The following is a 21,976-nucleotide window of genomic DNA, read 5'->3' on the forward strand; positions in this document are numbered from 1 at the left end:
TAGGTCACAGGCTGAAAGCACCTGAGCGAGAGTCACGAAATAAACAGAATTAACATTCCTTTGGCACATATATATCTTACTGCTGGAAAAAAAAGATGGCGAATCAACAGCACTGATTGTTAACAAGTAAGCTCGGTGCAATACAAGACTACTGTGATTGTGTATACTCTACATGTACTTCAGCCTTGCTATTAAAAAGATCTCCTGATGTGCCAAGGACTGATTTTCTCTATGGCTGAAATCTTGTTGGTGACCTATACTAGCATACAATAGTTACACAAGTAACTAGACAGTTTTACCTCAGTAAGTTGCACATTATGGCTGTTTACTAGCCTGCTTACAAGGGGAACCTAACAACACCTACTAGCAGTTTAGTAATCAGAAGAAAAAGCCAACCATAAATAGTGTGGCACCAAGAGAGACCGAAAAACTGCCTTTACAGGGACTAGAAATGTGCAGCCCGTGTGTTGTGCTCTACCTACACGTTGCGGGATCTCGGTATATTCTTAAAACTTAAAGGCAGTTGGTTAGAAATTTTCTTTCCACATTTTATGAACTTAATTTAAACATTTCTTACTTGTACAGCATCCATCATATTGAAGCTAAACACCCTGGAAGACAACTAAATTAAAACTCTTCTTCAAATTTGAAGAGAACACATAAGTAACACATATTTATGCTGCACGCTGCCTTGTATGAAACTTCTGGATTTAAACACTAACATCTATATTCTATCCACCAAAAAACAACTTGTTCCAGAAAACGATCAACACCTTGGCTACATTCTCACCACGAAACACTATTTTAAAATAACATATGGCATAACAGTTGGACCAAAATTTTTGTCACTTGCTCAGCTCTGTTTCTATACCTGGTAGTTTTATTCTTGTTCAATACCAGCTTTCCTCAGTTGGTGAAAAATGTATAATTAGTTGGATTGAAGTCCTCCCAAATCTTCTCAAATTCTGCCAGAAAAACATCCACAATTTTTTTGTCATCTATTATAATGACATTCTCTCTGTTATTCTGGATGGCTTGAGTGGTCCAGTTCAAAGAGCCAGTGATCAGCACTTTTTTGTCAATAATGACAAACTTATTGTGCATGTAACCAGTCTCTTGATCATGACGTACCTGAATTCCTATGAAAAGCAAAACAGAAAATTCAATGTTAGAAGTTCACTTTTTGACTTCCCACCAAATTTATCTCAGTATTCTTTAAAAAAATCGTAATTCAAGAAAAAGGCTGATTTTAAATCAAGTTATGCACAGATTCTTAATATCTTTAGTGCAAATTTATCCAGAAAATCATACAGGGCTTGTACCTCTTTGTTGGTAAGAGAATATACACGTTGCAAGAAAATACCTTGATACATGTGTACCTTTAAATATTTCTCTATTGAAGGGAAAAGGACTCTCTGATCTTACACAAATCTTCACTCACTCCCAAAACCCACTGCCCTGAAAAAGGATTGAAAGATCTGCAACTTCCAGGTCACAGCTCAGTAGTTGCACATTTGTTTAGTCACACAGCAAAAGGGGAGCAAAGCCTACTACGTGCTCAGCCTGTGCTTAGTGGTGTATTCACTCTTCCCTCACACTTCCTTCCTACATGAGGAAAACAAGGAAGGAGTCAATCTGGCTGTACACCCAATTTGTGGGCTCCATTACCTCCTCAATACACTTGTTTCTTCCCATCTTTTCGAAGATAGAGACAGGTAGATATACTTAGAAAACAGGATAGAGATAACAGGATGAAGAGAGACAAATAGAAAGAGGATGTAGATAGACAGATGATCGAAATAATTAAGACAGAAAGAAGAGAAAGAGGAGAAAGAGGCAGGCTGTAGACCAGTGGTTCCCAACCTTTTTTTTGACCAGGGAACCACTCTCCAACATTAGTACCAAAAGGGTTACAAATCAGTTTTTGGTCAACTTTAGATTCGGTTTTGGGTGCTGATTCAGAAAATTGCATTGGATAGACCACATCAGCTCTAGTTTCTGATACAGAACATATACCATGGTCAACAACAGGGAAGGAGTGGCAGGAAATGAAAAAGAAGTGGAAATAAAATAATATTTTTTTGTCATGTCAGGAGCATCCTGTTGTGAGAGAATTGGCCGTCTGCAAGGATGTTGCCCAGGGGACGCCAGGATGATTTTTGATGTTTTTATCATCCTTGTGTGAGGCTTCTCTCATGTCCCCGCATGAGGAGCTGGAGCTGATAGAGGGAGCTCAACCGCCTCTCCCCGGATTTGAACCTGTGACCTGTCGGTCTTCAGTCCTGCCAGCACAGGTCTTTAGCCCACTGCGTCACTGGGGGCTCCAATAAAATAAATAATGAGAAAGGAGGCTCACAGACCAGATTTTTATCCTTGCAGCCCACTTGTGGTCTGCAGTCCCAAAGTTGAGAACCACTGCTGTAAATAGATGACAGACAGGAGCGAGAAGACAGGTTTGGTGGATTAATAGATGACAGACATAGGAGAGAAGAAAACAGAATTGAGATAGAGGGCAGAGAAAGAAGACGGACAGAGAGTGCAAATATATATCAACAAAGAGAGTTGCTTCCAGGTTTTTAGTCAAAGGGCATTTTTGTCAAGAGCTGAAAAAAGATACTATTACACTGCATAACATGACTTTTGTTCCTGGGTTACATTGTTATATATTTATTTTACCCCGCTTTATCTCTCCCACAGGAGACTCAAAGCGGGTAAACATAAAAATATCAGCATACAATTGAAAATATACAAATATTAAAACAGCATTAAACATTAGTATTAAAACCAACTCAGATGAAATCCATAAAAACATATAAAACCCACAGCAGCCCCTGACATGATCTTAAAAACCTGTCTGCATAAACAGTTGTGTTTTGCTCCACTGGCACACAAAGTGCAGGATTCTTTTAGGTAAGTGCCATTTTGCCAGGTTGTCTTTTCATCTGCTCATTCCACTTCTGAGTCTGTTCAGGGACTTCCAAGTTGTCCATTCTTGCTTTGCCCCTGGATGAAGACCCTCGTGGGGGGGGGGGGGGGCATACAATTGGGGTTTCCTGGTTTAGCTGCCCAGAGGGATACTTTTGCAGTTTCTGGGGGAATGTTAAGAGGAGTGGTGGTTCTCATGAAGCTTTTCCTTCATTTAAGTCTACTGGGAGGAGACTGATAGTCATGCAGTATGTGGCTTTCATGGTGTTCAGCCTTATTTCTTTCCCAGGTAGAAGCAACTTCCCATCACAATCGGGGGGGGGGGGGGGGGGGGAGCTAGCATGTAGAGTCTATCAACAGGTGTAGGTCTGAGACATCCTGTGATTATTCTGCATGTTTCGTTCCATGCATAATAATAAGAGTAAGAAGAATAAGAAGAAGCAACAACAACAACAAAACAAACCCTGGCTACCAAACGGCAAGAAATTCACAAAAAAAAAAATTCCCATTTGCTGTACATTGATGATCTAAAGCAGGGGTCCTCAAAGGCCCGGGGGCCGAATGCGGCCCTCCAAGGTCATTTACCCGGCCCTCGCTTAGGATCAACCTAAGTCTGTAACAATTTGAAAGTACACAACAACAACAACAACAATCCTATCTCATCAGCCAAAAACAGGCCCACACTTCCCATTGAAATACTAATAAATTATTGTATTGTTTTTAAGTGGGTTTTGCATTACAAATAAAATATGTGCAATGTGCATAGGAATTCATTCATGTATTTTCAAATTATAATCCGGCCCTCCAACAGTTTGAGGGACTGTGACCTGGCCCTCTGTTTAAAAAGTTTGAGGACCCCTGATCTAAAGCTTTACGGAAAATCCAGTCACTGACCAACAGTCAAAATCTTCAGTGCTGATATCAGTATGGAGTTTCTCCTAGGCAAATGTGCAACAGTGGCATTAAAGAAAGGGAAAATTGCAGTGAGGGCACAGAGATGCCAAACTGACAAATCATAAAGTGCAATCAACCTGAAGCCTATAAATATCTGGGCAGTTGGACAATATCAAGCATGGGAATGTGGCCAGCAAAGAATATGTCCAAAAGTCAAAGGTTTTGAAGAGCCAATTAAATGGTAGAAATACAATCAAGGCTATCAACACCTGGGCCATCCCTGTCATCAGATACACTGCTGGAATTGTGAACTGGACACAAGCAGAGCTGGATGATCTGGACAGAAAAACAAGAAAACTGATAACAATCCACTACTCATGACACCCGCGTAGTGATGTCGACAAACTTGGCCTGGTGGGGACGAGGGCCTGGTGGGGACGAGGGAGAGGGCCTTCTCGGTGGTGGCCCCCCAACTCTGGAATTCACTTCCCAGGGACATCAGGCATGCCTCAACGCTGGCAGTCTTTAGGAGGAGCCTGAAAACATGGTTGTTCCAGTGTGCCTTCCCATAATAAGGAAAACTCTCAGCAATATACCCTCAAAATGCACTTTACTACAGATTTAGGAGTGACTGTGTTCCCTCATTTCTGAAAATCCTATCCGAGTTATATCCTACCTTGTTCATGTCAGCAAACTTTTAATTTTAACTTATTACATTTGGCCCGGCCTTTTGGTTTTAAATGTTTATATGTCACTTTTGATTGTTTATGGCTTATTTTTTTGTTTATGTGATTTGTATTTTATTGAGTGTTTTATTTGTTTATTGATGTTTGTATACGAACATATGTTGTTTATATGTTACTGTTGATTGTTTGCATGCTGTTGATTATTTGTATACGAACATACGTTTATATGTTACTTCTATTTTGTTTATGTGATTTATGATTTATATTGTATTGTTTATTGATGTTTTATTTTATTGATGTTTTGTTTATTGATGTATTGCGGGCTTGGCCTCATGTAAGCCGCACCGAGCCCCTTGGGGAGATGGTAGCGAGATACAAATAAAGTGTTGTTGTTATTATTATTATTATTATTATTATTATTATTAAGAATGGCCATCAGACTGGAAAAAATCAACTTATATCCCCATACCAAAAAAGGGAAATGCAAAAGACTGCTCCAACTTCCGTACAGTGGCCCTTATTTCTCATGCCAGTAAGGTAATGCTCAAGATCCTGCAAGGAAGACTCCAGCAATACATGGAGCGAGAGTTGCCAGGCATTCAAGGTGGGTTTAGAAAAGGCAGAGGAACGAGAGACCAGATTGCCAATCTCCGCTGGATAACGGAGAAAGGCAGGGAGTTTCAGAAAAACATTTATTTTTGCTTCATTGACTATTCTAAAGCCTTTGACTGTGTGGATCATAATAAATTGTGGCAAGTTCTTGGTGGGATGGGCATCCCAAGCCACCTTGTCTCTCTCCTGAGGAATCTGTACAAGGACCAAGTCGCAACAGTCAGAACTGACCACGGAACAACAGAATGGTTCAAGATTTGGAAAGGCGTACGGCAAGGCTGCATCCTCTCGCCCAACCTTTTTAACTTGTATGCAGAACACATCATGCGAGGATGTGCGGGGCTTGAGGAATGCAAAGCTGGGGTGGAAATTGCTGGAAGAAACATTAACAACCTCAGATATGCAGATGACACCACTCTGATGGCCGAAAGCGAGGAGGAGCTGAGGAGCCTTCTAATCAAGGTGAAAGAAGAAAGCGCAAAAGCCGGGTTGCAGCTAAACATCAAAAAAACCAAGATTATGGCAACAAGAATGATTGACAACTGGGAAATAGAGGGAGAAACCGTGGAGGCCGTGACAGACTTTGTATTTCTAGGTGCAAAGATTACTGCAGATGCAGACTGTGGCCAGGAAATCAGAAGACGCTTCCTTCTTGGGAGGAGAGCAATGTCCAGTCTCGATAAAATAGTAAAGAGTAGAGACATCAGACTGGCAACAAAGATCCGCCTAGTCAAAGCCATGGTCTCCCCTGTAGTCACCTACGGATGGGAGAGCTGGACCTTAGGGAAGGCTGAGCGAAGGAAGATCGATGCTTTTGAGCTGTGGTGTTGGAGGAAAGTTCTGAGAGTGCCTTGGACTGCGAGAAGATCCAACCAGTCCATCCTCCAGGAAATAAAGCCCGACTGCTCATTGGAGGGAAGGAGACTAGAGACAAAGTTGAAGTACTTTCGCCACATCATTAGGAGACAGCAAAGCCTAGAGAAGACAATTATGCTGGGGAAAGTGGAAGGCAAAAGGAAGAGGGGCCGACCAAGGGCAAGATGGATGGATGGCATCCTTGAAGTGACTGGACTGACCTTGAAGGAGCTGGGGGTGGTGACGGCCGACAGGGAGCTCTGGCGTGGGCTGGTCCATGAGGTCACGAAGAGTCAGAGACGACTGAACGAATGAACAACAAATTGATGTATTTTGGGCTCGGCCTCATGTAAGCCGCACTGAGTCCCTTTGGGAGATGGTAGGGGGTACAAATAAAGTGTTGTTGTTATTATTATGATCTCCCTGAAGACAGCGGACTCCCCCAGCTATCCCTTCCTCCTCACCGGCCTTCCTGAGGATCCCGATCTGGGAGCCCCTGAGCGCCATGTAGTCTGCGTCGGTGACGACCCTGATGTGGACGCGGCGTCGGTGGAGGAGGAGGAGGGCGCGGCGGAGCTGCGGGTTGGAGAAGGCGAAGACGCAGAGGTCGAGGGAGCGGCGGGCGGCGAGCAGGTGGGTCAGCAGGCGGCTGAGCGGGCTCTCCTGGTGCGGGAGCGGGCAGGCGCAAGGCCCCGGCGAGGGCCCGCCCCCCTCCTCTGCCAGCAGCGCCTCCACGCAGGTCGCGCGCGAGGGGAAGAAGAGGGCCTCCCGCACCGCCGAGCCCTCCCGCCTCCGCCGGAGCAGCCAGCCCGCCAGCGCCTCCGCCGCCACGCCCACACCCACCGCCAGCAACGTCCGCCAGGCCTGTGCCCACCCGCCCCGCATGCCCGCCGCCGCCTTCTTGGTTTGCCTCAGCGCTCGAGTCTGCACTGCGCACGCGCCGCCGCTTTGTTTCTTCCCCTCCGTCCAATCGCTGCTCTCCCTTTTGGCGCTCTTTTTCCCCCCCACCGCTTATGTCTGCACTGCGCACGCGCCTCCGCTTTGCCTCCTCCCCTCCGTCCAATTGCTATTCGCCCTTTTAGCGCTCTTTTTTCCCCCTCACCGCTTATGTCAGCACTGCGCACGCGCGGCCCTTTCGCCCCCCTCCCATCCAATCGCTGCTCGCCCATTTGGCGCTCTTTCCCCATCCCCAACTCTTGTGTCTGCACTGCGCACGCGCGGCTCTTTTGTCCCCGCCCCTTCGTCCAATCGCTGCTCGCCCTTTTTTGCCTCGACGCTAAGGCGCATGCGCGTTCCCTCTTCCTTCCACACACGAGCCCTCATCGTCCAACCGCCGCTTTCATTTTACCGCCTTTTCCACCATAGCGCATGCGCAGTCTCCACCTCACCAAGTGTCTAGATCTAAGGAAGTAATGCTACCCCTCTATTCTGCTTTGGTTAGACCACATCTGGAATATTGTGTCCAATTCTGGGCACCACAATTCAAGAGAGATGTTGACAAGCTGGAATGTGTCCAGAGGAGGGCGACTAAAATGATCAAGGGTCTGGAGAACAAGCCCTATGAGGAGCGGCTTAGGGAACTGGGCATGTTTAGCCTGAAGAAGAGAAGGCTGAGAGGAGATATGATAGCCATGTATAAATATGTGAGAGGAAGCCACAGGGAGGAGGGAGCAAGCTTGTTTTCTGCTTCCCTGGAGACTAGGACACGGAACAATGGCTTCAAACTACAAGAGAGGAGATTCCATCTGAACATTAGGAAGAACTTCCTGACTGTGAGAGCCGTTCAGCAGTGGAACTCTCTGCCCCGGAGTGTGGTGGAGGCTCCTTCTTTGGAAGCTTTTAAGCAGAGGCTGGATGGCCATTTGTCAGGGGTGATTTGAATGCAATATTCCTGCTTCTTGGCAGGGGGTTGGACTGGATGGCCCATGAGGTCTCTTCCAACTCTATGATTCTATGATTCTATGATTCTAAGTCACACCTACTCCCTCAGAGCGGGCTACGTTCTGCGCATGCGCCCTGAAGGCACAATAAAGAAGGAATGAAAGACGGAATGAGGAAGACAGAATGGAAGGAAAGGGAGAGAAAGAAGGAAAGAGAAAAACAATTGAAGAGAGGTGGAAGGAAAGAGAAAGGAAGAAGAAATAATAATGACAGAATGGAAGGAAGAAGGAAGAACAAGGAAAGGCAGAATGGAAAGAAAGAGAAAGAAGGAAGAAAAGACAGAATGGAAGGAAGAAGGAAGGACAAGGAAAGCTAAAGACAGAATGGAAGGAAAGAGAAAGAAGGAAGAAAAGACAGAATGGAAGGAAGAAGGAAGGACAAGGAAAGCTAAAGACAGAATGGAAGGAAAGAGAAAGAAGGAAGAAAAGACAGAATGGAAGGAAGAAGGAAGGACAAGGAAAGCTAAAGACAGAATGGAAGGAAAGAGAAAGAAGGAAGAAAAGAGAATGGAAGGAAAGAGAAAGACAGAATGGAAGGAAGAAGGAAGGAAAGAGAAAGAAGGAAGACAGAATGGAAGAAGGAAGGACAAGGAAAGCTAAAGACAGAATGGAAGGAAAGAGAAAGAAGGAAGAAAAGACAGAATGGAAGGAAGGACGAAGGAAAGAGAAAGAAAAGAAAAGATGAAGGAATGAGAAAGACAGAACTTAAGGAAAAAAGAAAGAAAAAATGGAAAGACAAAATTGAAGGAAGGGCGGATAGAAGGAAAAGGGAAGAGAAAGACAGAATGGAAGGAAAGTGAAAGAAGAAAAGAGAAAGACAGAATGGAAGGAAGAACTTGAGGAAAGAGAAAGAAGGAAAAGGAATAGAAAGAAGGGGAAGGAAAGAAAGAAAAAAGAGAAAGACAGAATGGAAGGAAAGAGAATTGAAGCAAGGACAAATGGAAGGAAAGAGAATGGAAGAAAGAAGAACTTGAGGAAAGAGAAAGAAGGAAAGATAAAAACAGAATGGAAGGAAGGAGGACGGAAAGAAAGAGAAAGAAAGAAGACAGGACAGAAGGACAGAATTAAAGGAAAGACGAATGCAAGGAAAAAGGAAGAAAGAAGGATCAAGACAGAATGGAAGGTTTAAGGAAAGACAGCGACAGAATGGAAGGATAGAAAGAGACAGGAAGAAGGAAAGATTACGACAGAATGGAAGGAAGGACAAGGAAGGAAAGAAAGACAGTGGAAGGAAATATGGAAGGAAAGAGGAAGACGGAAGGAAGGAAGAACAGAAGGGAAAGAAATACGAAACAATAAATTAATGAGTTTGGATCATTAATAGGTTTAGGTTCAGCTTGTATGTATCCTCTTAAAGGGAGAAGTATTTCATGTATTGGAACAGTCAGAAGTTACTATAACTTCCCTCCTTTTTTCCTAGAAAAAAATATAATCCTAGTAGTTTATTTTGTTGTGTCTCTTAGCCCAAGCCTTCTCAACACAAAGCGACTGATAGTCATTCCTCTATCAAACAGCTACCATTTAATTTTATTTACAAAAGAAAGCATTTAAAATCTTGATAATGTCTCTTCGTCCAACGACCTGTAAATACAAGTTGACGGACGTTCGTTCCAATGTCAATTTGTAGCCATATATTATGTATTGAAGCTAGTCTAGTACACACATCTTATAAATAATTTAAACTCATTCTTCAGTCTTAATTTAGGGACAAATTCAGAGCATGCTTATGAGCCTGTGCTTGAAAATCGAAATAAGGTACTAATGAAGTCTGAATATGTGAGATGGCAGATGAAGCCGCCCATTTTGTTGAGCTAGCATCCAAGTAGAAAGACCAAGGTCCCATCTACACTGCCATATAAAATGCAGATTATATGTATTGAACTGAAAGATATAGTAGTGTAGAATCATAATCAGTTCAAAGCCAATAATCTGGATTCTATGGCAGTGTAGAAGAGGCCTAAGAAGTGTTCGAGCAAGATGGCAGGCAAGGAAAATTCCATGTTTAACAGGACTTTCAAAGGAAGAAGCCCTCTCTCATCTGCTGGAATCCAGGATTAGTAATGGAAGAACACCAAGTCTTTGTGCCCGCACCAGGATATGGAGTCCTTCTCCATCTCAGCCCTGGATCTGGATCGTGGTGGACTACCATAAGTCTCTTTTGAGCCTAAAACGCACGCAGATGGACAGCTCTAGTTCCGAGACTCTGATGAGGTCGGGCTGCGAACTGTCGACATCAGATGTGACTTGTAGGTCTTGCTGAGGCCTGTCATCCAGAACTTCAGAAGCTTCACGTTGTCCTCCTCAGCAGCACCCAAGATACCCAGCAGCTTCTGGGTGTCCTCTTTGGGCCGGCTGTCCACTTTGGTGAACTTGAAGAGGACCTTCACTTTACTGTGGAAGACGGAACAAAAGATATGTACAGTGAGACTTAAAGGTTTAAAAATATCGGACAAAAATTTACAAAAAAAAATGGGAAACACTAAAAATTAAAATTATTTTTAGCCAGAAACATTCTTATTAGGTCTCATCCACAAACTAATCCCAAAAGAACATGAGATAAACTTTCAGTACATGGTGTCAGTAGCTAGGATACTGTTCATAAAATATTGGAGACAACGGACAATACCTACTGTGGAAGAATGGATGACAAAACTCATAGAATTCTCTGAAATGAAGAAACCGACCAGAAGACTACAGAAACAGGATGAAAACATTTTTAAAAGACTGGGAACCGTTAACTACCTACTTTTGGAAAACTTAAAAATAACAATGAGATCCCGTGGTTAGGCCCAGTATCTCTCAACCACATACAACCCTCATGACCAACAGAAAATACTGTGACTATGGCATAGGTCTATATATATATATATCTTGCATGGTCTTAGTGACCCCTCTGACACTCCCTTGTGGCCCCTCCAGGGGTCCCGACCCCCAGGTTGAGAACCACTGGATTACATGAACAATGGCATTCAGACTATAACCTGTCCACACATAAAATATCCACCACATGGAGGACTCAAAAGGAAGCCAGCCAAAATCAATGGCTGGGAAAGAAAAGCCATGAAAGTGCTGCCAGTTGTGGTTGAAGGAAATTAAAAACCTGGATATGGGACCAGACCTTTGGGTAAGCTGGCAGATGGATTTATGAATTGGCGAACATTTACCATAAGATGATTTTATTGCTGCTCTTGTATTGATTTGATTGTTTTAATTAGTTATAACTGTTGTCGCTTTATTGTAATTTGTATATTGTATTTTGTGAATTGTTGGGCATCGAATTGTGCCTTTGTAAGCCGCCCTGAGTCCCCCCTAGGGGGTTGAGAAGGGTGGGGTAGAAGCACTCCAAATAAATAATAATAATAGAGTAGCTGGCTATCCCTGCATTATTTGAAAAGTTCTCTCTTCAGGTCTGAGTTTGAAATACCCAGCAAAGCCAATAGAAGTCTTACTTCATCCACTCCTCCTTCAGGCAGATAAGGCACTGGTCCACAACGTCCACTGAAAGGTTCTGGTTCGTCAAGGCAGCTTCGATCTTGTTCAAGATGGTGGGGCCCACTGCATTCAGAAAGAGGATGTTCCTTCCATCAATAACACTTTCAAACCAGGAACAGAATATCACATTTTGTTACATCGTGTAATATGAAGGCTTACCTCTGTCTGCTGCTACCGGGCTCCCGCTTGTGACCACAAATTCATATTTACTCAGCGGCTGTTCATCGTCAAACAAGACGGGATAAAGGCTGGACCGAGTGGCAGCGCGGACTTCCACGAGAACAGCGAATTCTACAACAAAAGATGTCCCAGTTATACCATCACATCAGATATCCAGAAGTAGTCATTCATGACCAGGTAGGCTCCAAGAGACAACAACCTCATTGAGTCGCCTGTTTGGGCTGAAAAATGCGGTATAGAAATAAAGCAAATAAATCAAGTATCTATGTAGGCCATCCCCGAGTTACAAACATCCGACTTACAAACAACTCCTAGTTAAGAACAGAGCTGAAACAACAGGAAGTGAGCAAAATCGCCCCCAGGAAGAGAAATCCACTCCTGGAAGACTTATTATCATGGGTGAAAAGGTGTCACCACTGAAGCTGCATCTTCAATCCTTGTTTCCACAACAAGCCAAAATGTTCAAAATCCAACAGGGAAAGAAAATGGGTGAGATCTTTGGAACAGGGGCACAGACAGCAAAGCAAACACAACAGGGATGAGATCTCTTCCAACTCTTTGATTCTGTGATTCTAGGGGTGTTAACTTCGCGATTCTATCCAGAGCTTATACACAAACAATGGCTTTTTCTAATAAACAACATTGCAAACTACCTAATTCGGGCCTCGCTGGGTACTTAAGCTAGTACATATACACAGAAGACATGCCACCAAGGAACTCTTTTCTCTAGACCTGGAAGAGACTTCTAGGAAGTAGCAGTCACTCACCACCTCCCTTCATTTCCTCTGTAGACTAAGAATGACTATTAATTTTGATTTCACTATGTTTTTTAAACTGCACAAACTTCGTTTTGTGGGACATCCTGGAGCTATAGTTTTATCAATGACTATCTCATCATCGAGCACAAAAAGAATACCTTCCTACTAAGGAGGCTGTTCAAGTCCTGAACCGGTGCTTGGTTGCTGTAACGGACTGGATGAGGGTGAACAAATTGAAACAAAATCCAGACAAGACAGAGGTACTCCTGGTCAGTCACAAGGCCGAACAGGGCATAGGGTTACAGCCTGTGCTTGACGGGGTTACACTGCCCCTGAAGCTGCAGGTTCGCAGCTTGGGAGTGATCCTGGACTCATCGCTGAGCCGGGAACTCCAGGTCTCAGCGGTGGCCAGGGGAGCTTTTGCACATTCACACCTAGCTCCAGTTTAAGCGGCTGAGGGGAATAAGGAAAGGGCCTGAGGCTGTTAGGAATTGTGGGAGTTGAAGTCCAAAACACCTGGAAGGCCAAAGTTTGCCCATGACTGCTATAGAAGTTGGACAGTGACTCCTCCTCTGACAACTTGAAGGCACACAACAAGAAGTTGCTGGTAACAAGTTTGTAAAAGAGTGTGTTTTTGCAGAAAACAACTCTTATAGCAGATCAGATTGCTTCCAGACAATGTTAATTTCAGCCCAGACCACTAGAGATGGACACGCTTCTTACCAGAAGACAATATGTGAGGAGGGATTGGCACATGGGGACTGAGACCGAGGAAGTTGCACCGGTAAGCCTCCTCATATTTCTCGCTGTAGGGGATGATTCGGACGCAGCCGACAGGCAGCATTGTCTAAGACAGGAAGCAACAGATGAGAATCCACATACAAGTCCTGGGCCTGGCTCCAGCCCGGCTTCTGTGACATCACAGCAGCTCAGCCAATCACAGGCCCCGGTCTGGGAGGCCAACAGTTCCTACCCGCAAGACGTCGAAAGCAGACTGGACCAGGTCCGGATCCCGAGCCTTCCAGATGACCTGGTTGCCCATCAGCACGTGCCATGCCAGCATTCGGAAAGGGGAGGCTCCCAAGACCTGAAACACAACCACACAATAACGTAAAGATTATGTAGAATCCCTGAATTTTCTTTCCTAGTTTCATTCCATGGCTTTGGGCACCTGTGCACTCCTGGACAATCTATCTATATAAATAAAAATGTAATGTTCGTTTGTGGGATTAACAGAACTCAAAAACCACTGGACGAATTGACACCAAATTTGGACACAAGACACCTAACAACCCAATGTATGTCCTTCATTCATTAAAACACAACAAAATGCAGCAGAAGAGACTTAAAAAGCCCCCAAAAGCTAAATGACGGAAAGCTAAATGACAATACAGAAAAAAGGGAAGAAAGAGGAAGGGGAGAAAAGAAAGAAAAAAGAAAGAAAAGAAAGAAGGAGGGAGGGAAAGAAACAAGGAAAGGGAGAAGGAAGCATGGAAGCAAAGAGAGAAGGAAGGAAGGAAGGAAGGAAGGAAGGAAGGAAGGAAGGAAGGAAGGAGGCAGAGAAGGAAGAAAGGGGAGAAAGAGGGAGGGAAAGAAAAAGGGGGAAGGAAGGAAAATTAGAGAAGGAAGGAAGAAGAGAAGGGGAAAGAGGAAAAGAAGGAAGGAAAGAGGGAGCGAAGGAAGGGGGGAAGATGTAGAGAAAGAGGGAGTGAAGGAAAGAGAAGGAAGAAAAGAGAGAGACCAGAAGAGAAAGAAAAAGGGGGGAGAAAGGAAAGAGATAGAGAAGGAAAGACAGGAAAGCACGAAGGAAAGAGGGAGTGAAGGAAGGAGGGAAAGAAGGAGAGAAAGAGGGAAGGTTGGCCACAGCAACGCGTGGCGAGTACAGCTAATATATATAAATAAAAATGTAACGTTTGTGGGACTAACATAACTCAAAAACCACTGGACGCTAAAACAGAGGATGTGGCTCTTAATGAGACATGCCGCATTATCACAGGGTGTCTGTGCACTACACCACTGGAGAAATTACACTGTTTAGCCCAGGGGTCCTCAATCTTTTTAAACAGAGGGCCATGTCACAGTCCCTCAAAGTGTTGGAGGGTCGGATTATAATTAGAAGAAAACATGAATGAATTCCCATGTACACATCTTATTTATAATGGAAAAAAACACTTAAAAACAATAGAATAATTAAAATGAAAACAATTTTAACAAATATAAACTTATTAGTATTTCAATGGGAAGTGTGGACCTGCTTTTGGCTGATGAGATAGGATTGTTGTTGTTGTGTGCTTTCAAATCATTTCAGACGTAGGTTGACCCTCAGCGAGGGCCGGATAAATGACCTTGGAGGGCCATATCTAGCCCCTGGGCCTTAGTTTGAGGACTCCTGGTTTAGCCGATATTGCACCACCTGACATCCGCCGGGAAGTATCAGCCAACAGTGAAAGGACCAAGGCAGTGACATCTCCAGCCCATCCCCTGTTTGGATATCAGCCAGCATGCCAACGACTTAAATCAAGAAATAGTTTTCTAAGATCTACAGAGATACTTGCTGGAAAACCTCAGCAAGCGAGAGTCCAAAAGTGGCAGGCTAAAACCCGGAACCTTAATCCTTGGCTGATGCCAAATGAGAGACTTCCTCCTGGGCACACAGAAGGCTAGGTGACTTGGAAGGTGCTGAACAGGCTGCGCTCTGGCACCACAAGATGCAGAGCCAACCTTAAGAAATGGGGCTACAAAGCGAAGTCCACGACATACGAGTGTGGAGAAGAGCAAACCACAGACCACCTGCTACAATGCAACCTGAGCCCTGCCACATGCACAATGGAGGACCTTCTTATAACAACACCAAGTTGGCCAGCTTCTGGTCAAAGGACATTTAGCATCATGCCAAGTTTTGTTTGTGGTTTTTAAATACATTATTATTTAAATACATTATTATTCTGGATCTTCTTATAGCAACACCAGAGGAACTCAAGTGGCCAGCTACTGGTCAAAGGACACTTAATAGAATGCCAAGTTTGCAAACTTTGTGGGTTTTTTTTGTTTGTTTGTTTGTTTTTAAATACAATACAACCGTTTGGTTCGCTCCTGATATGATAAATTTCACCACAAAAGGTGAGCATTAGATGTGAGTAAACATGGTAAGGGAACAAGTCAATCGCCCCATCCCTGACCTGTCTCAAGTGCCGGAGGGATCGGAAGACTGGCTGACCCTTCGGAGCCAAGTGCCACCCGCTGCCGTCCACCAAAAGAGCAGGGTCCGTGGGGCTCTTGACCATCTCCCGGCCCTCCTGGACCTCTGCCTGGCTGGGAGGCTTCCCTTCTTCCTCCTCAGAATTGTCCCAGCCTTCCGATTCTTCTTCAAGGTCTGAAGAGAGGGAAGAAAAAAGTCTGAGAAGGAGCCTGGAGACTGAAATCCCACTGAGAATCAAAACAGACCTTTCTCAAAACCATGAGAAGAAGACAGCAGGATCATTTGTTATATAACTGGTCCCAACTGTGGCCTGCAAGTGCCATTGAGTTCATGAGGTCCACCAAAATGCAAGGCCAATGAGAAAACTATGCATTGCCAAATTGCAATTTCTGGACCACCTTCCATGTACATCATAATCGTCGCATCAAGTCCCTTATGTTAGATATGGCTTCCCAGACTTACCAGCCAGCTTCTCCATCTGAACCAGAGTGTCTTCTGTGGGAGCCCCTTCCAATAGTTTCTCCGTCAGTCTGCTGCCACAAGCTTTTAGGAGCCTGAAGGCATTAAAGATAGATCTGAGTCAGGGCTAGATCAAAGTCAAACTCATTTTCATCAAGCCCTATGAGGAGCGGCTTAAGGAGCTGGGCATGTTTAGCCTGAAGAAGAGAAGGCTGAGAGGAGATATGATAGCCATCTATAAACATGTGAGAGGAAGCCACAGGGAGGAGGGAGCAAGCTTGTTTTCTGCTTCCCTGGAGACTGACACGGAACAATGGCTTCAAACTACAAGAAAGGAGATTAACAGGAGGAAGAACTTCCTGACTCTGAGAGCCGTTCAGCAGTGGAACTCTCTGCCCCAGAGTGTGGTGGAGGCTCCTTCTTTGGAAGCTTTTAAACAGAGGCTGGATGGCCATCTGTCAGGGGTGATTTGAATGCAATATTCCTGTTTCTTGGCAGAATGGGGTTGGAATGGATGGCCCATGAGGTCTCTTCCAATTCTTTGATTCTATGATTCTATGAGGGCCATATCAGCCTCATGGTTGTCTTCAAAGAGCCGTTGAATCCATGGATGGAGAATCCATGGATACAGAGCGCCAACTATAACACTATGTCATGTCACAAAATTTGAAAAAAAAAATCTATTCCTAGTTTGAAAGCGTTATTTCCCGTTTAATTGTTTGATCCCTACTTTGAAAGTAGAGGTTATTCTCCAAAAACTTTGTTTTTGTAGCTGCCACAAACTATGTTGAATTGGTTGAGACATTAGGACAGGAATGGGAAAACCAGATGCGGCCCCTTGGGCTCTTTTCTCAGGCCTTCCTCTCTCATAGAATCATAGAATCATAGAATCATAGAGTTGGAAGAGACCTCATGGGCCATCCAGTCCAACCCCCTGCCAAGAAGCAGGAATATTGCATTCAAATCACCCCTGACAAATGGCCATCCAGCCTCTGCTTAAAAGCTTCCAAAGAAGGAGCCTCCACCACACTCCGGGGCAGAGAGTTCCACTGCTGAACGGCTCTCACAGTCAGGAAGTTCTTCCTAATGTTCAGATGGAATCTCCTCTCTTGTAGTTTGAAGCCATTGTTCCGTGTCCTAGTCTCCAAGGAAGCAGAAAACAAGCTTGCTCCCTCCTCCCTGTGGCTTCCTCTCACATATTTATACATGGCTATCATATCTCCTCTCAGCCTTCTCTTCTTCAGGCTAAACATGCCCAGTTCCTTAAGCCGCTCCTCATAGGGCTTGTTCTCCAGACCCTTGATCATTTTAGTCGCCCTCCTCTGGACACATTCCAGCTTGTCAATATCTCTCTTGAATTGTGGTGCCCAGAATTGGACACAATATTCCAGATGTGGTCTAACCAAAGCAGAATAGAGGGGTAGCATTACTTCCTTAGATCTAGACACTATGCTCCTATTGATGCAGGCCAAAATCCCATTGGCTTTTTTTGCCGCCACATCACATTGTTGGCTCATGTTTAACTTGTTGTCCACGAGGACTCCAAGATCTTTTTCACACGTACTGCTCTCGAGCCAGGCGTCCCCCATTCTGTATCTTTGCATTTCATTTTTTCTGCCAAAGTGGAGTATCTTGCATTTGTCACTGTTGAACTTCATTTTGTTAGTTTTGGCCCATTTCTCTAATCTGTCAAGATCGTTTTGAATTCTGCTCCTGTCCTCTGGACTATTGGCTATCCCTCCCAATTTGGTGTCGTCTGCAAACTTGATGATCATGCCTTCTAGCCCTTCATCTAAGTCATTAATAAAGATGTTGAACAGGACCGGGCCCAGGACGGAGCCCTGCGGCACTCCGCTCGTCACTTCTTTCCAAGATGAAGAGGAAGCATTAGTGAGCACTCTCTGTGTTCGTCCACTTAACCAATTACAGATCCACCTCACCGTAGTTTTGCCTAGCCCACATTGGACTAGTTTCCTTGCCAGAAGGTCATGGGGGACCTTGTCGAAGGCCTTACTGAAATCCAGGTACGCTACATCCACGGCATTCCCCGCATCTACCCAGCTTGTAACTCTATCGAAGAAAGAGATCAGATTAGTCTGGCATGACTTGTTTTTGATAAATCCATGTTGACTATTAGCGATGACTGCATTTGTTTCTAAGTGTTTGCAGACCACTTCCTTAACAATCTTTTCCAGAATCTTGCCCGGTATCGACGTGAGGCTGACCGGACGGTAGTTGTTTGGGTCGTCCTTTTTTCCCTTCTTGAAGATTGGGACCACATTGGCCCTCCTCCAATCTGCTGGAACTTCTCCCGTTCTCCAAGAACTCTCAAAGATGGTTGCCAATGGTTCCGAAATGACTTCCGCTAGTTCCTTCAATACTCTGGGGTGTAGTTGATCTGGCCCTGGGGACTTGAACTCATTAAGAGCGGCCAGGTATTCCTGGACGACTTCTTTCCCAATTTGGGGTTGGATGTCCTCCAATCCCTCATCCACTCCATCTTGCTGAGGTTGAAGACTCTCTTTTTGTGAGAAGACCGAGGCAAAGAAGGCATTAAGTAGTTCTGCCTTTTCCCTATCCCCTGTCAGCATTGCCCCATCTTCTCCTCGAAGAGGTCCTATCGCCTCCTTGTTTTTCCTTTTTCTACTGACATAAGAATAGAAGCCCTTTTTATTGTTTTTAATGTCCCTGGCAAGTCTGAGCTCGTTTTTTGCTTTAGCCTTGCGGACCTTTTCCCTACAGGTGTTGGCTATTTGTTTGAATTCTTCTTTGGTGATTTCTCCCTTTTTCCACTTCTTGTGCATGTCTCTTTTGTGTCTTAGCACAGTTAGAAGTTCTTTGGACATCCATTCTGGCTTCTTTGCACTTGTCCTATTTTTTCTCTTTGTTGGCACGGTTTGCAATTGCGCCTTGAGTATTTCACTCTTGAGAAATTCCCATCCATCCGTAGCTCCCTTGTCTTTTAGTATCTGTGTCCACTGAATGCTGCTCAGCGTTTCCTTCATTTTTTGGAAATCAGCTCTCCTAAAGTCCAAAATGCGGGTTTGACTTGTCTTAGTTTCGGCCTTCCTTTGTACCTCAAATTGCAGGAGCACATGGTCACTTGCCCCTAAGGATCCTACCACTTCGACCGCATCGATCAGGTCCTCTGCATTTGTTAGGATGAGATCAAGAGTAGCCAATCCCCTTGTTGCCTCTTCTACCTTCTGGACCATGAAATTGTCTGCAAGGCAAGCGAGGAATTTGTTGGACCTTGTACTCTTGGCCGAGTTTGTTTTCCAGCAAATATCGGGATAGTTGAAATCGCCCATGACTACTACATCTCTTTTCTGTGCCTGTTTGGTCAACTGTTGGCAGAAGACTTCATCAAGATCTTCCTCCTGGCTTGGGGGTCTGTAGTAGACGCCTACAACGACATCTTTTTGAGTCCCAGTTCCCTTGATTCTTATCCAGATGATTTCAAGCTGGTTTCCCAGATTGCTGTCTTGAATTTCTTCTGCAGCATAAGAGTTTTTGACATATAAGGCTACTCCGCCTCCTCTCCCCTTTGTTCGGTTTCTGTGAAAGAGGTTATACCCCTCGATATCTACATTCCAGCGATAGGAGTCATCCCACCAGGTTTCAGTGATGGCTATGATATCATATTTGTGGTGTTGTGCTAGAAGTTGGAGTTCGTCTTGTTTATTTCCCATGCTCTGTGCATTAGTGTAAAGACATGTGAGCCCCTGGGATCTTCCCTTGAGCTGTTTAATTGGTATTATTGTGCTATTGGTACGTGGTCCTTGTTGTGTTTGTGCAGCCCTCCGTTTAGCCTTCTGGCGATTCCCAGACATTATGGGTAAAGTAGTGTTCGCAAGGCTGTTGTCCCCCTCCCCCGGTGGACCTAGTTTAAAGTGCGTCTAATGAGGTTTGCGAGTCTGTGAGCAAAAAAGTGTTTTCCTACTTGTGTGAGATGCACCCCATCCCTTGCCAGTAGGCCATCCTCCTGGAATAGCAGGCCATGGTCGAGGAAGCCAAAGCGTTCCTCCTGACACCATTTTCTAAGCCAGTCATTGACCTGTACTATTTTTCGGGCTCTTGTGGGTCCGTGTCTTACAACAGGGAGGAGGGATGAAAAGACCACCTGTACATTACATTCTTTTAGCATTGCTCCTAGAGCTCGAAAATCATTTGTGATCTTTTGAAACGTATGCCTTGCAGTATCATTGGTTCCTACATGAATCAACATGAGGGGAGGACGGTGATAGGGCTTGAGGAGCCTGGTGAGCCTCTGAGTGATATGGTGTATTTTTGCCCCCGGTAGGCAGCATATTTCTCGAGCCATCCCATCTGGTCTGGAAATGACAGCTTCCGTTCCTCTAAGGAGGGAGTCGCCTACTACCAAGACCTGTTTACTTTCAGGAATGACAGGGCCCCTTTTGTGCAATGTAGTGTGTAGGTCTCCAGAAAAGTGATCCTGTTGGTGTGAATTGTGTAGGTGAAAAGTGTTGTCCTCCTCCTCGACATCCCCGGTGCATTCGTCAAGGACAATCCATTGAGATTTGTCCGAGAGCCTATGGTTCTCCTGTATGTGTTCCTGTTGCTCCTGGTCTATGGTTGGGGATGGTACACCTGCAGGATTGTGCAAGTGTGAATGTTGTGAAGTGTTGTCCCAGTCAGGGCTGTCCCCCGCACACTGATCAAGGATGAGCCACTGATCAGTATCTAAGCCATTCTGGTCTTCCCCAATATGTTGTGTTTCTTGGTCAGGTGCTAGTTGTGTGAGAATTTGGAATCTATTGTGTAACTGCAGCTGAGCAGAGGTATTCTGAGGAGGCTTCTGGGTCCTATGTGTCCTTCTAAGGGTGACATTTCTCCAAGCCTGAGGGTTGTCCACATCTGAGGTGCTGTTCTGTTGAGCCTCCCCGTAATGTTGGTGTGATATGGGCTGCGTGTCTAGGCCAGTGTGGTGTGTGGTATCTAAGAAGAGCTCAAGTTCCTGAATGTCCTTAAGGGTCTTAATACGGTCCTCGAGTTGTCGTATCCTGTGTTCCATGCGAGTGATCTGTGTACACTTGGGGCAGATGTAATTGAGTAATTGTAGTGTGAAAAAGCTGAACATGCCACAGCTAGTGCATGAGATGGGAAGTTTTCGTGTTTGTTCCATCTGGAGGTTGCTAATGCTCTTGGTGTGTGTTTGATGTTGTTGTCTGTATGCAGGGGTGAAAGTATAGGTTACTGAGTGTACGAGTTCGCGCGCGCCGTGAGGCGCGCGCGACACTGGTTTATATAGGATAACCAGGAAGCCCCGCCTCTCAGCAGTTATTTTTTAAACTCAGGAAGCCCCGCCTCTCAAAGAAAGCAGCCCTGAAAGCTGTTAAATTCAAACCAAGCTTACCCTGAAGCAGAAGGAAACAAAATGGGTTCCTGCTTCCTCAACTTCTGTGGAAAGCCCAGCTGCCCCTTGGGTTCAGACACTGGTTTATATAGGATAACCAGGAAGCCCCGCCTCTCAGCAGTTATTTTTTAAACTCAGGAAGCCCCGCCTCTCAAAGAAAGCAGCCCTGAAAGCTGTTAAATTCAAACCAAGCTTACCCTGAAGCAGAAGGAAACAAAATGGGTTCCTGCTTCCTCAACTTCTGTGGAAAGCCCAGCTGCCCCTTGGGTTCAGACACTGGTTTATATAGGATAACCAGGAAGCCCCGCCTCTCAGCAGTTATTTTTTAAACTCAGGAAGCCCCGCCTCTCAAAGAAAGCAGCCCTGAAAGCTGTTAAATTCAAACCAAGCTTACCCTGAAGCAGAAGGAAACAAAATGGGTTCCTGCTTCCTCAACTTCTGTGGAAAGCCCAGCTGCCCCTTGGGTTCAGACACTGGTTTATATAGGATAACCAGGAAGCCCCGCCTCTCAGCAGTTATTTTTTAAACTCAGGAAGCCCCGCCTCTCAAAGAAAGCAGCCCTGAAAGCTGTTAAATTCAAACCAAGCTTACCCTGAAGC

At 44.9% G+C, this 21,976-nt stretch overlaps 2 protein-coding genes across 2 annotated transcripts in view; both read right to left on the reverse strand.

Annotated features, from left to right (window-relative positions):
* Positions 1-52: 52 nt before the first annotated feature.
* Positions 53-6,920, reverse strand: LOC137097893 (mitochondrial cardiolipin hydrolase-like). Its single transcript, XM_067473273.1, has 2 exons — positions 6,437-6,920; positions 53-1,139 (listed from the first exon to the last, which is right to left on the reverse strand). Exons 1-2 carry the CDS (start codon positions 6,855-6,857, stop codon positions 907-909), a joined length of 654 nt encoding a protein of 217 aa, XP_067329374.1. The 5' UTR covers positions 6,858-6,920; the 3' UTR covers positions 53-906.
* A 2,494-nt stretch (positions 6,921-9,414) lies between these two features.
* The window catches only part of LOC132782127 (folliculin), a 31,649-nt gene continuing 19,087 nt past the window's right edge, over positions 9,415-21,976 (reverse strand). Inside the window, exons 6-12 of the mRNA XM_067473679.1 lie at positions 16,004-16,095; positions 15,522-15,715; positions 13,316-13,429; positions 13,066-13,189; positions 11,564-11,695; positions 11,362-11,467; positions 9,415-10,303 (exon numbers count right to left, since the gene is read on the reverse strand). Coding sequence (XP_067329780.1) covers positions 10,102-10,303; positions 11,362-11,467; positions 11,564-11,695; positions 13,066-13,189; positions 13,316-13,429; positions 15,522-15,715; positions 16,004-16,095 — 964 coding nt within the window. The 3' untranslated portion in view covers positions 9,415-10,101. The remainder of the gene's footprint in view (positions 10,304-11,361; positions 11,468-11,563; positions 11,696-13,065; positions 13,190-13,315; positions 13,430-15,521; positions 15,716-16,003; positions 16,096-21,976) is intronic.

Source organism: Anolis sagrei, chromosome X (genome assembly GCF_037176765.1).
Source record: "Anolis sagrei isolate rAnoSag1 chromosome X, rAnoSag1.mat, whole genome shotgun sequence".
NCBI classification, from domain to species: Eukaryota; Metazoa; Chordata; class Lepidosauria; order Squamata; family Dactyloidae; genus Anolis; species Anolis sagrei.